Genomic DNA, 14,551 nt, shown 5'->3' on the forward strand with positions numbered 1-14,551 from the left:
TCCTAAAAGGACAAAACAGCTGTATGATGCTGTTTGGCTCTACTGTATCTAACTCTTTATTTGAATTGTGCTAATCAAATATCTTGTATGTGTTATGTAAAATCCTACAAGCAGATCACCAGTATAACTACACTCTCTACCACCAATGACCAACACAAACTGTGACTTACATGTGGGAAGACTCTGGATAGCCAGTAGGAGATAGGACAGTACTTCGGAGGCAGCGATATCATTGACACATTCCTGGTTGGTTGTTACACAACTAACCACCTACAAACATATAATTGACCTCAATCTAAAATATCACTCAAAAGTCTGGAGATACAAATATTGTATTGAAATAAAGATTTCTTTATGTGGGTGCTCCTGACACATTTCAAAAGTGAATTCATTTAATTTAGTTCATATGCATACTGTAACTGTTATTTTCTGTTAAACAAATCTGAGTGTTTTTGCATATCTGGCATGTGTTATACTAACTTAAATACTACACAACCAGTCAAATTAGTCCCAACCAAATTATGCTCAGGGAAAATGTCTCCTGAGCAATTACCAATTATCAAATTAACTACATCAAGTTTAGTTATATGATGGACCCTGATGCTCCATTTAAAGAATGTATCCTGTACCTACCTCAAGGGCAAACTGCTGAAGTTTGGCACAATCATCAAGTCTCAGGAGACAGAAGAGGAGTTTAAAATGCCCTATACACTGGATTTCTACACCTGCTCAACAGAAAATAAGGTAGAACATTCAGTCATCGGAGCTGATAAACAACAGGATATGTACATAACTGGATATTTTTATGACATACCTGGATATCTTTATGACATTCCTGGATATTTTAATGACATACCTGTATTTTTATAACATACTTGATTAATTTTGATGGCATATACCTTTGCTTATTTTGATGACATACCTAGATAATTTTTATGACATACCTGGACTGATTTTAATGACACACCCAAATTACCATTAGCGACATACCTGGATTATTTTTTATGACATTTCGGAGACCTTCCAGGGCCATCTCCACATGAAGGAGTCGATCGTTCTGTTTGTTCTGACTAGAGTTTTGACTCTGCTGCTGTAGCATCATAAGGGAATGTAAGTACTGAAACAGGTAAGAAACCTTGTTAGTACAGGTAAAATATAGTACTGAAACAGGTAAGAAACATTATTAGTACAGGTAAGAAATATAGTTAGTGCAGGTAAAATATAGTACTGAAACAAGTGAGAAACCTTGTAAGTACAGGTAAAATATAGTACTGAAACAGGTAAGAATCGTGTTAGTACAGGTAAAATATAGTACTGAAATAGGTAAGAATCGTGTTAGTACAGGTAAAATATAGTACTGAAACAGGTAAGAAACATTATTAGTACAGGTAAGAAATATAGTTAGTGCAGGTAAAATATAGTACTGAAACAAGTGAGAAACCTTGTTAATACAGGTAAAATATAGTACTGAAACAGGTAAGAATCTTGTAAGTACAGGTAAAATATGGTACTGAAACATCAGTACCGGTAAAATATAGGTATGTAAACAGGTGAGAAACCTTGTTAATACAGGTAAAATATAGTACTGAAACAGGTAATAAATCATGACACAATAGCAGTTCTTTATCTTCCAACTCTATAAAACTTGTCATATTTACCTGTGCTTGTGATCCTAAAAAGTCTAAAAGGTCGATTGTAAAACCTTTGGGATTCTGAAATGCAAATCAACATCATGTTAGAATATATCATTTCACAGTCCATTTAAAAGCTTATTTCCCTGAACCTACAGTGATAGACTGTCGACAATAAGAAAACTTCTCCATTGTAATATTCATTTACTGTACATTAATATGAGTGTTTTCTTATAAAATGTAATTAAAAAAACCCACAAATAAATCATATTGTATCAGTAAATGATTTCTTTTAAATTAAGAGTAGTTAGTTAATGACTCATCTAAAATTAACAGAGGAATCATTCATCATTAAGTAATGAATTGATGAGAGAGAAAACAATTATCATTATCAAAACTATTTGTATAATTATATCAGATGTATTTTTGACATTGAGAGAATAGAGTAAGGTTGGTCGTACATCTAAGGGAAAAGTTGGCTGCTCATTGTAGATTCGTACAAATATTTCTCCCACAATCAATTCTTTGGCATGAATTTCGAACACGAAGGTAGAGCCGTAGTCTGGATCAATCTCTCCCTGTAACACAAACACAATAAACTTATTATTCTATGCATAAAGTTACATCCCAACAATTCCATGTTTTTTTTTCTCAACCACATAGGTTTTCTCCAGTAACTGCGGTTTCCTCTCACACTTACAACCTCTCTCGCCCTTCCATCTGGGACAATAACTGTACAGTGATTAACACTTACAACCTCTCTCGCCCTTCCATCTGGGACAATAACTGTACAGTGATTAACACTTACAGCCTCTCTCGCCCTTCCATCTGGGTCAACAACTGTACAGTGATTAATATAAGCTGGTATAACTTGCTTCACAACTTTTGTAAAATGAATAGTTTACATTCTTTTATCAACTAAATAAATGCATACCTGAAATCAAGATTTTTCACACTTCCAACCTCCATCATTGTCCAATTAAACAATCTTTTATGAAATTTTAGCAATCAAATTATTTGTGGAATGAATAAATGCATTTGTCAAACTGATTAGAATAAATGAACACCTGGATTCAAGATTGAGTATCCAATAAAATTTCTTGAATTTGTAAGATTATGACTTGATTTGCTATGCATCATAGCAGTCCATTATCCAGGCATTATTTACTGTATGGATCATTATCTTACTAATACACAATTGTAACAGGAAGATAGTCAGCAAGAACAGATAACAAAACTCGTCTTGACAAGTCACCATACTTGTTTCAATTTTGAGAATATGACTCAACCCCGATTTGACCTACATTTGCATGGCGGGTGTCGTAGTGACCTAGATTTGCATGGCGGGTGTCGTGGTGACCTAGATTTTATGGCAGGTGTCGTCAGTTTGACCTATATTTGTATGGCAAGTGTCTTGTGACCCATATTTGTATGGCGGGTGTTGTCGGTGACCTATATTTGTATGGTGGGTGTCGTCAGTCTGACCTAGATTTGTATTGCAGGTGTCTTGTGAGCCATATTTGTATGGCGGTGTCGTCAGTCTGACCAAGATTTGCATGGTGGGTGTCGTCAGTTTGACCTAGATTTGTATGGCGGGTGTCGTCAGTCTGACCTAGATTTGTATGGCGGGTGTCGTGGTGACCTAGATTTGTATAGCGGGTGTCATAAGTTTGACCTAGATTTGTATGGCGGGTGTCGTCAGTCTGACCTAGATTAGTATGGCGGGTGTTGTAAGTCTGACCTATATTTGTATGGCGGGTGTCGTGGTGACCTAGATTTGTATGGCGGGTGTCGTGGTGACCTAGATTTGTATGGCGGGTGCCGTCAATCTGAACTCTATTTGTATGGTGGGTGTCGTGGTGACCAAGATTTGTATGGCGGGTGTCGTCGGTGAAGCAGAAAACGCTTCCCATTCCAGAACACCTGGTCTTATTCTACTTTTTCAAGGGTTTCCGTGGAAACATTTTATTGTTCGTATCTTATTTAATGGATTTAAAGTTTGACTCATGGTTTTATTTTCATATGGGTATTCTCTGTTGTTATTGAATACCTACTGTTCTGACCACCCTCAGTTGTTATTGAATACCTACTGTTCTGACCACCCTCTGTTGCTATTGAATACCTACTGTTCTGACCACCCTCAGTTGTTATTGAATACCTACTGTTCTGACCACCCTCTGTTGTTATTGAATACCTACTGTTCTGACCACCCTCAGTTGTTATTGAATACATACTGTTCTGACCATCCTCTGTTGTTATTGAATACATACTGTTCTGACCACCCTCAGTTGTTATTGAATACATACTGTTCTGACCATCCTCTGTTGTTATTGAATACATACTGTTCTGACCACCCTCTGTTGTTATTGAATACCTACTGTTCTGACCATCCTCTGTTGTTATTGAATACATACTGTTCTGACCATCCTCTGTTGTTATTGAATACATACTGTTCTGACCATCCTCTGTTGTTATTGAATACATACTGTTCTGACCACCCTCAGTTGTTATTGAATACATACTGTTCTGACCATCCTCTGTTGTTATTGAATACATACTGTTCTGACCACCCTCTGTTGTTATTGAATACCTACTGTTCTGACCATCCTCTGTTGTTATTGAATACATACTGTTCTGACCATCCTCTGTTGTTATTGAATACCTACTGTTCTGACCATCCTCTGTTGTTATTGAATACATACTGTTCTGACCACCCTCTGTTGTTATTGAATACCTACTGTTCTGACCATCCTCTGTTGTTATTGAATACATACTGTTCTGACCACCCTCTGTTGTTATTGAATACATACTGTTCTGACCATCCTCTGTTGTTATTGAATACATACTGTTCTGACCACCCTCTGTTACTATTGAATACCTACTGTTCTGACCATCCTTTGTTGTTATTGAATACCTACTGTTCTGACCACCCTCTGTTGTTATTGAATACATACTATTCTGACCATCCTCTGTTGTTATTGAATACCTACTGTTCTGACCATCCTCTGTTGTTATTGAATACATACTGTTCTGACCATCCTCTGTTGTTATTGAATACCTACTGTTCTGACCACCCTCAGTTGTTATTGAATACATACTGTTCTGACCATCCTCTGTTGTTATTGAATACCTACTGTTCTGACCACCCTCTGTTGTTATTGAATACATACTGTTCTGACCACCCTCTGTTGTTATTGAATACATACTGTTCTGACCATCCTCTGTTGTTATTGAATACATACTGTTCTGACCATCCTCTGTTGTTATTGAATACATACTGTTCTGACCACATTCTGCTGCTGGTCGGTCAAGTACTCGCAGAGTTGAGCTCTCGTTGCATTGTCCCAAATCAGATATGGACTCTCTGTATTACTGTTTAAAATCTTCAACAGCTGGAAAAAGCAAACATTTATTTTTATCATAATTCAAATCTGCTTCAACAGCAATCATTATAATTACACATCAACACAGCTCCAAAAAACAAAAACTTTTAAAGATTTATTTTATAAAATCTTATATGCAAAATTCACTGAAACTCTGACTGAAGCCTCATAATTATTAAACATTTCAGCATTTACCGTTTATTTATCAGATGAGAATATTAACAACAGAGTATCTGCGTCTATATATAACTGGGTATGTACATCGATATGAAGCACTATTAGAAGATCTACCTCAGCCGAGTTCTCACTGGCCAGTTTCCGTGCCAAAAAGGGTGTGAGCAAAGCTGCTAGAGACTTTTTCACTGGAACATTTTCTGGCGTTGAGAGGTTTGTGCTCTCGGGCAAGTATCCCCCAAGTCGTGAACAAGCTCGTATACACAGTCGGGCCAGCTGGTTAGATACCTCCTGTAAATCATCAAGTCATCAGGGAGTGTTAATACACAGGCTAGGTCTCAACCGTCGTCGGGGAGTGTTAATACACAGGCTAGGTCTCAACCGTCGTCAGGGAGTGTTAATACACAGGCTAGGTCTCAACCGTCGTCAGGGAGTGTTAATACACAGGCTAGGTCTCAACCGTCGTCAGGGAGTGTTAATACACAGGCTAGGTCTCAACCGTCGTCAGGGAGTGTTAATACACAGGCTAGGTCTCAACCGTCGTCAGGGAGTGTTAATACACAGGCTAGGTCTCAACCGTCGTCAGGGAGTGTTAATACACAGGCTAGGTCTCAACCGTCGTCAGGGAGTGTTAATACACAGGCTAGGTCTCAACCGTCGTCAGGGAGTGTTAATACACAGGCTAGGTCTCAACCGTCGTCAGGGAGTGTTAATACACAGGCTAGGTCTCAACCGTCGTCAGGGAGTGTTAATACACAGGCTAGGTCTCAACCGTCGTCAGGGAGTGTTAATACACAGGCTAGGTCTCAACCGTCGTCAGGGAGTGTTAATACACAGGCTAGGTCTCAACCGTCGTCAGGGAGTGTTAATACACAGGCTAGGTCTCAACCGTCGTCAGGGAGTGTTAATACACAGGCTAGGTCTCAACCGTCGTCAGGGAGTGTTAATACACAGGCTAGGTCTCAACCGTCGTCAGGGAGTGTTAATACACAGGCTAGGTCTCAACAAGAGGAATACAAATATTCTAAGTGTAAAATACCATTACACTCTTTTTTTTTCAATTCAATATTGTACTTTAGTTTCGATAGAGTGAGCAATATGAGAGAGCCGTAACTTTCTTAAGAAACTTATTTGTCATTAGATAACACAAAATGAACTTGTGAACCTAATACATCTTGCTGTGATAAACGGCCCCTGAAATGTGCGACAAATTGATAATGTTATTAAATTGTGCTAGGTTACACAGCGAAAAGTGATGATGTTATCATTTTATGAGTGGTGTTATTTTCAGAATAAATTTACATGTGAGATATCTTTCCTTGGTATAAAGAAAGACATTTTTTGTCCTTTCAGAAATTTAAGGGAAATTTGCCAGTCCTGTAGTTTGAATTGTAGGAAATATTTTCACACTTTCAACAAAAAAATTCCCATTTAAGTGTGTTACTAACAGAAATCTCAATATTTGTTTTTAGAACGGATATTCAATCCGGCCATTGATTTTACCTCCCTCACCTCACCAAGGAACAGGTATATCTATAAGAGTACACACAATAAAAGGAAAATTTAACTATTCAATCCGGCCATTGATTTTACCTCCCTCACCTCACCAAGAAACAGGTATATCTATAAGAGTACACAAAAATAAAAGGAAAATTTAACTATTCAATCCGGCCATTGATTTTACCTGTTGATTGGATTGGTCACTCTTCTCCACGCCTCCTTCCTCCAGCGTGTAATCGTAGTTAAACAGGAATAGGAGGAGGTGCCACAGTATACCAGACTGAAACAGGTTCGTCTGGAGCCAGAAATCCACGGCAAAGGCACTGACACACTCTGATATCACAGAGCAGAGTTGTGGAAGGTTCTGGTCAGAAAAAAAATCCATGTACGTTAACTTATTAAAACTGGAATCAGCTCTGAAATATTCTGGTCAGTAAAAACATGTAAGTTAACTTATTAAAACTGGAAACAGTTCTGGTCAGTAAAAACATGTCAAGTTTGTTAACTTATTAAAACAGGAATCAGCTTTGAAATATTCTGGTCAGCAAAAACATTTACTTCCTAGAAACTGAAAACAGTTGTAGCAGATCCTGAACAGTTAAAGCAAGGTCATTTACTTTCAGAAAATACCTCTGAAAATGCCTTCTGAAATGGCTGAAAGTATTTGAATGCAGAAAAAAAATACCATTCTGTGTCTTTTAAAAGTGAAAAACTACTGTTAATTCTTGTTATTTGACAGCCTGTATAGAGTGAGGAACATCTAATTTAGAAATGGGATTTATTTGGTTATTAAAGCTGATCATTGTCTAGCTGCCAGTGTTCCCTGTGAAGGCCTTACCTTAAAATAAAGTATTCTACATATATCTTTGATGATGGCTGGAATCTCCTGGATTTTCTCTCGACATCCTTCAAACTGTGAGGCCACGGCGTAGCACTTAACAACATGCATACACACCTGTAATTAGAGACTCATCCTAATCAATACTGACAGCTATCTTATAGTTTTTAATAATTCCAGCTAAAATGGTAGAAGGTACAATATGACATAAGGAACACTATTGAACACCCTATTATTACTGGATTATCCCAGTACTTCAGACTAGAACTAAGACCTTATGATAAGGTCATGTTCTCCAGCCGAATGATTAGTGATTTGTGCTGACTAACCTGAACCGAGAGTTCCTCTGGTTTATAACGATGACTTGTGCCGACTTACCTGAACCGAGAGATCCTCCGTTTTATAACGATAACTTGTGCCGACTTACCTGAGAGATCCTCCAGTTAATAACTATGACTTGTGCTGACTTACCTGAACCGAGAGTTCCTCAGGTTTATAACGATGACTTGTGCTGACTTACCTGAACCGAGAGGTCCTCCGGTTTATAACGATGACTTGTGCTGACTTACCTGAACCGAGAGGTCCTCCGGTTTATAACGATGACTTGTGCTGACTTACCTGAACCGAGAGATCCTCCGGTTTATAACGATGACTTGTGCTGACTTACCTGAACCGAGAGATCCTCCTGTTTATAACGATAACTTGTGCTGACTGAACCGAGAGATCCTCCGGTTTATAACGATGACTTGTGCTGACTGAACCGAGAGATCCTCCGGTTTATAACGATGATTTGTGCTGACTTACCTGATAACGATGACTTGTGCTGACTTACCTGAACAGAGAGTTCCTCTGGTTTACTGGACAGACTGAGAACACTGACACATCTGGCAAACGCCTCCTGTAGCACCTGTTGATGGCAGAGTTAAGGGTACATGTAACCTTACATATTCAGCAATAAGCTCTGTTGATTGGTTATCTCCCTTGGAAATGTTCTCCCTTAGAAAATCATTTAACAGGGGAGAAATGCAGCAATATTTGTCAATATCTGAAGTTTATACAATTATTAACCTAACAAATCTTTCATCAATTATTAGTCAAACAAACATCACACTATTCATAAAAGATTGTTAAATCAAATGCTTGGTGTTTTTTTTTACATTTATGTGCAAATGAATAATGACACTAGATTAATAATTCTATTTATTGTATATTTCATCAATACGCTTTAATTGCTGTACCCATACTCTATATAATAACCTCTGTCTCACTCGTTTTATTTATTTCATGTTACCTGTATATCTCTCTTCTAATCTGTGGTGTACCTGTATTCCCTATGTCACAATACCTGTATTCCCTATGTCACTATACCTGTATTCCCTATGTCACTATACCTGTATTCCCTGTGTCATTATACCTGTATTCCCTATGTTACTATACCTGTATTCCCTATGTCACTATACCTGTATTCCCTATGTTACTATACATGTATTCCCTATGTTACTATACCTGTATTCCCTATGTCACTATACCTGTATTCCCTATGTTACTATACCTGTATTCCCTATGTTACTATACCTGTATTCCCTATGTTACTATACATGTATTCCCTATGTTACTATACCTGTATTCCCTGTGTCACTATACCTGTATTCCTTGTGTCACTATACCTGTATTCCCTATGTTACTCTACCGGTATTCTCTATGTTACTATACCTGTATTCCCTATGTTATCATACCTGTATTCCCTATGTTATTATACCTGTATTCCCTATGTTACTATACCTGTATTCCCTGTGTTACTATACTTGTATTCCCTATGTTACTATATATACCTGTATTATCTATGTTACTATACCTGTATTCCCTATGTCTCTATACCTGTATTCCCTGTGTCACTATACCTGTATTCCCGGTGGTTACTATACCTGTATTCCCTATGTCCTATACCTGTATTCCCTAGGTACTATACCTTATTCCCTGTGTCACTATACTGTATTCCCTTTTACTATACCTGTATTCTCTGTCACTATCCGGTAATTCCCTATGTTACTATACCTGTATCCCTATTGTCCACTTAACTGTATTTTCGTGGTTACTATACTGGATTTCTCCTATGTGACTATACCTGTATCCCCTATGATTAGTATACTGTATTCTCATATGTCACTATACCTGTATTCCCTATGTACTATACCTGTATTCCCTATGTTACTATACCTGTATTCCTTGGTTACATACTGTATTCCCTAGTTACTATACCTGTATTTCCCTATGTCTATACCTGTATTCCCTGGTACTATACCTGTATTCCCTATGTACGTATACCTGTATTCCCTGTACGATACTGTATTCCCTGTATTACCTTATTCCCTATGTCACTATACCTGTATTCCTATGTTACTATACCTGTATTCCTATGTCACTATACCTGTATTCCCTATGTAGTATAACCTGTATTCCCTATGTCACCTATACCTGTATTCCCTATGTCATATACTGTATTCTCTATGTCACTATACCTGTATTCCCTGTACTATACCTGTATTCCCTATGTCACTATACTGTATTCCCTATGTACTATACCTGTATCCATATGTCTACTATACCTGTATTCCCTAGTCACTATACCTGTATTCCCTATGTTACTATACCTGTATTCCCTGAGATACTATACCTGTATTCCCTATGTCAGTATACCTGTATTCCCTGAGATACTATACCTGTATTCCCTATGTCAGTATACCTGTATTCCCTATGTCACTATACCTGTATCCCCTATGTTACTATACCCGTATTCACCCATGTTCTATACCTGTTTTACCTATTTCATATTACCTATTTCCTATGTTACTATACTGTATTCTCTTGTTTATTATCCCTGTTATCTCTCTATTGCACTATACCTGTTTCCCTATGTCAGTATACATGTATTCCTATGTCACTATACCTGTATCCTTGTTACTATACCTGTATTCCCTATGTTCACTATACCATGTATTCCCTATGTCACTATCCTGTATTCCTTGCTTATTACCTGGGATTCCTAGTTACATCCCTGTATTCCCTATTCCTTTACCTTATTTCCATATGTTACATACCTGTATCTCTATGTCACTATACCTGTATCCCATGTCACTATACCTGTAATCCCTGTTACTATAACCCTTACTGTATTTCCTATGTTACTATACCTGTATTCCCTATGTTACTATACCTGTATTCCCTATGTTACTATACCTGTATTCCCTATGTTACTATACCTGTATTCCCTATGTTACTATACCTGTATTCCCTATGTTACTATACCTGTATTCCCTGTGTCACTATACCTGTATTCCCTGTGTTACTATACCTGTATTCCCTATGTTACTATACCTGTATTCCCTATGTCACTATACCTGTATTCCCTATGTTACTATATACCTGTATTCCCTATGTCACTATACCTGTATTCCCTATGTTACTATACCTGTATTCCCTATGTTACTATACCTGTATTCCCTATGTTACTATACCTGTATTCCCTATGTCACTATACCTGTATTCCCTATGTCACTATACCTGTATTCCCTATGTTACTATACCTGTATTCCCTATGTCACTATACCTGTATTCCCTATGTTACTATACCTGTATTCCCTATGTCACTATACCTGTATTCCCTATGTTACTATACCTGTATTCCCTATATCACTATACCTGTATTCCCTATGTCAGTATACCTGTATTCCTATGTAACTATACTGTATTCCTATGTTACTATACTGTATTCCCTATGTACTTACATTTTATACCTGTTTCCAATGTTACTATACCTGTATTCCTTTGTTCACTATACCTGTATTCCTTGTTACTATACCGGTATTCCCTATGTTACTATACTGTATTCCCTATGTTATGATACCTGTATTCCCTTGTTATATACCGTATTCCCTATGTACTATACCTGTATTCCCTGTGTTACTATACTTGTATTCCCTATGTTACTTATATCCTGTATTCTATGTACTATACCTGTATTCTATGTTACTTATACCTGTATTCCTTGTCCTATACCTGTATTCCTGCAATACGGTTGTGTACTATACCTGTATTCCTTGTCACTATACCTGTATTCCCTATGTACTATACCTGTATTCCCTATGTCACTATACTACCTGTATATACTGATCCTATGTACTATACCTGTATCCCTATGTCACTATACCTGTATTCCCTATGTTACTATACCTGTATTCCCTATGTCACTATACCTGTATTCCTCTATGTTACTATACCTGTATTCTCTATGTTACTATACCTGTATTCCCTATGTTACTATACCTGTATTCCCTATGTCACTATACCTGTATTCCCTATGTCACTATACCTGTATTCCCTATGTTACTATACCTGTATTCCCTATGTCACTATACCTGTATTCCTATGTCACTATACCTGTATTCCTATGTTACTATACCTGTATTCCTATGTTACTATACCTGTATTCCCTATGTTACTATACCTGTATTCCCTATACCTGTATTCCTATGTTACTATACCTGTATTCCCTATGTTACTATACCTGTATTCCCTATGTTACTATACCTGTATTCCCTATGTTACTATACCTGTATTCCCTATGTCACTATACCTGTATTCTCTATGTTACTATACCTGTATTCTCTATGTTACTATACCTGTATTCCCTATGTTAGTATACCTGTATTCTCTATGTCACTATACCTGTATTCCCTATGTCACTATACATGTATTCTCTATGTCACTATACCTGTATTCCCTGTTACTATACCTGTATTCCCTATGTCACTATACATGTATTCCCTATGTTACTATACCTGTATTCCATATGTTACTATACCTGTATATCTCTATGTCACTATACCTGTATTCCCCATGTTACTATACCTGTATTCCCTATGTCACTATACCTGTATTCCCTATGTCACTATACCTGTATTCCCTATGTCACTATACCTGTATTCCCTGTGTCACTATACCTGTATTCCCCATGTTACTATACCTGTATTCCCTATGTTACTATACCTGTATTCTCTGTCACTATACCTGTATTCCCTATGTTACTATACCTGTATTCCCTATGTCACTATACCTGTATTCTCTATGTTACTATACCTGTATTCTCTATGTTACTATACCTGTATTCCCTATGTTAGTATACCTGTATTCCCTATGTCACTATACCTGTATTCCCTATGTCACTATACCTGTATTCCCTATGTTACTATACCTGTATTCCTATGTCACTATACCTGTATTCCCTATGTCACTATACCTGTATTCTCTATGTTACTATACCTGTATTCCCTATGTCACTATACCTGTATTCCCTATGTTACTATACCTGTATTCCCTATGTTACTATACCTGTATTCCCTATGTTACTATACCTGTATTCCCTGTTACTATACCTGTATTCCCTATGTCACTATACCTGTATTCCCTATGTTACTATACCTGTATTCCCTATGTCACTATACCTGTATTCCCTATGTTACTATACCTGTATTCCCTATGTCACTATACCTGTATTCCCTATGTTACTATACCTGTATTCCATATGTTACTATACCTGTATATCTCTATGTTACTATACCTGTATTCCCTATGTCACTATACCTGTATTCCCTATGTTCACTATACCTGTATTCCCTATGTTACTATACCTGTATTCCTCTGTCACTATACCTGTATTCCCTATGTTACTATACCTGTATTCCCTATGTCACTATACCTGTATTCTCTATGTTACTATACCTGTATTCTCTATGTTACTATACCTGTATTCCCTATGTTAGTATACCTGTATTCTCTATGTCACTATACCTGTATTCCCTATGTCACTATACATGTATTCTCTATGTCACTATACCTGTATTCCCTGTTACTATACCTGTATTCCCTATGTCACTATACATGTATTCCCTATGTTACTATACCTGTATTCCATATGTCACTATACCTGTATTCCCTGTGTCACTATACCTGTATTCCCTGTGTTACTATACCTGTATTCCCTATACCTGTATTCCATATGTTACTATACCTGTATTCCCTATGTTACTATACCTGTAATCCCTATGTCACTATACCTGTAATCCCTATGTTACTATACCTGTATTCCCTATGTCACTATACCTGTATTCCCTATGTTACTATACCTGTATTCCCTATGTTACTATACCTGTATTCCCTATGTTACTATACCTGTATTCCCTATGTCACTATACCTGTATTCCCTATGTCACTATACCTGTATTCCCTATGTCACTATACCTTTATTCCCTATGTCACTATACCTGTATTCCCTATGTCACTATACCTGTATTCCCTATGTCACTATACCTGTATTCCCTATGTCACTATACCTGTATTCCCTATGTCACTATACCTGTATTCCCTATGTCACTATACCTGTATTCCCTATGTCACTATACCTGTATTCCCTATGTTACTATACCTGTATTCCCTATGTTACTATACCTGTATTCCCTATGTTACTATACCTGTATTCCCTATGTTACTATACCTGTATTCCATGTTCCCTCCGTAGTTCCTCAGCATTCAGTGCTGAACATTTTACTGTGTGATAAGCTAACTCTGTCGCTGCTGAGAGTAGCGGGGCGGACTTAGAGAAGAGAGAGTCATCGTTAGTCTCCATTCGGATGGTTTTGATCAGCATTGGATATCCAGCATACTTGTACGGTTCCAGATCTAACAAAGAATGCAGTGAAAATTATTTCTATATCAAAAAGGTACTAACTGTTACTTAACAGCAACTTCAAAAATATCTTTTATTCCTGGAAAATCAGTTCTGGTGTTTTATGAAGACATTTATTGCAATGGTGTTCAAATACTTCAAAGCAGCATTTTTTTTATTATTTGAAATGGTTCATGAAGGAGTTGAATCGGCTAGGTCCAGTTCTCCTTTGAATTACTTAAGCGTATTGTACAGCTTTGCTTGGAAGTAGTAATCTACAGCTTTGTTTGGAAGTAGATGAAGA

At 37.2% G+C, this 14,551-nt stretch overlaps 1 protein-coding gene across 1 annotated transcript in view; it reads right to left on the reverse strand.

Moving 5' to 3' along the window:
• Window positions 1-14,551, reverse strand: part of LOC117317309 (dnaJ homolog subfamily C member 13-like) — a 78,069-nt gene that overhangs the window by 27,426 nt on the left and 36,092 nt on the right. Inside the window, exons 37-47 of the mRNA XM_033872096.1 lie at window positions 14,077-14,261; window positions 8,359-8,433; window positions 7,527-7,643; window positions 6,873-7,052; window positions 5,306-5,479; window positions 4,910-5,023; window positions 2,093-2,209; window positions 1,659-1,712; window positions 991-1,117; window positions 634-725; window positions 171-270 (exon numbers count right to left, since the gene is read on the reverse strand). Of these exons, the coding sequence (XP_033727987.1) occupies window positions 171-270; window positions 634-725; window positions 991-1,117; window positions 1,659-1,712; window positions 2,093-2,209; window positions 4,910-5,023; window positions 5,306-5,479; window positions 6,873-7,052; window positions 7,527-7,643; window positions 8,359-8,433; window positions 14,077-14,261 (1,335 nt within the window). The remainder of the gene's footprint in view (window positions 1-170; window positions 271-633; window positions 726-990; window positions 1,118-1,658; window positions 1,713-2,092; window positions 2,210-4,909; window positions 5,024-5,305; window positions 5,480-6,872; window positions 7,053-7,526; window positions 7,644-8,358; window positions 8,434-14,076; window positions 14,262-14,551) is intronic.

This window comes from Pecten maximus, chromosome 19, assembly GCF_902652985.1.
Source record: "Pecten maximus chromosome 19, xPecMax1.1, whole genome shotgun sequence".
NCBI lineage: Eukaryota > Metazoa > Mollusca > Bivalvia > Pectinida > Pectinidae > Pecten > Pecten maximus.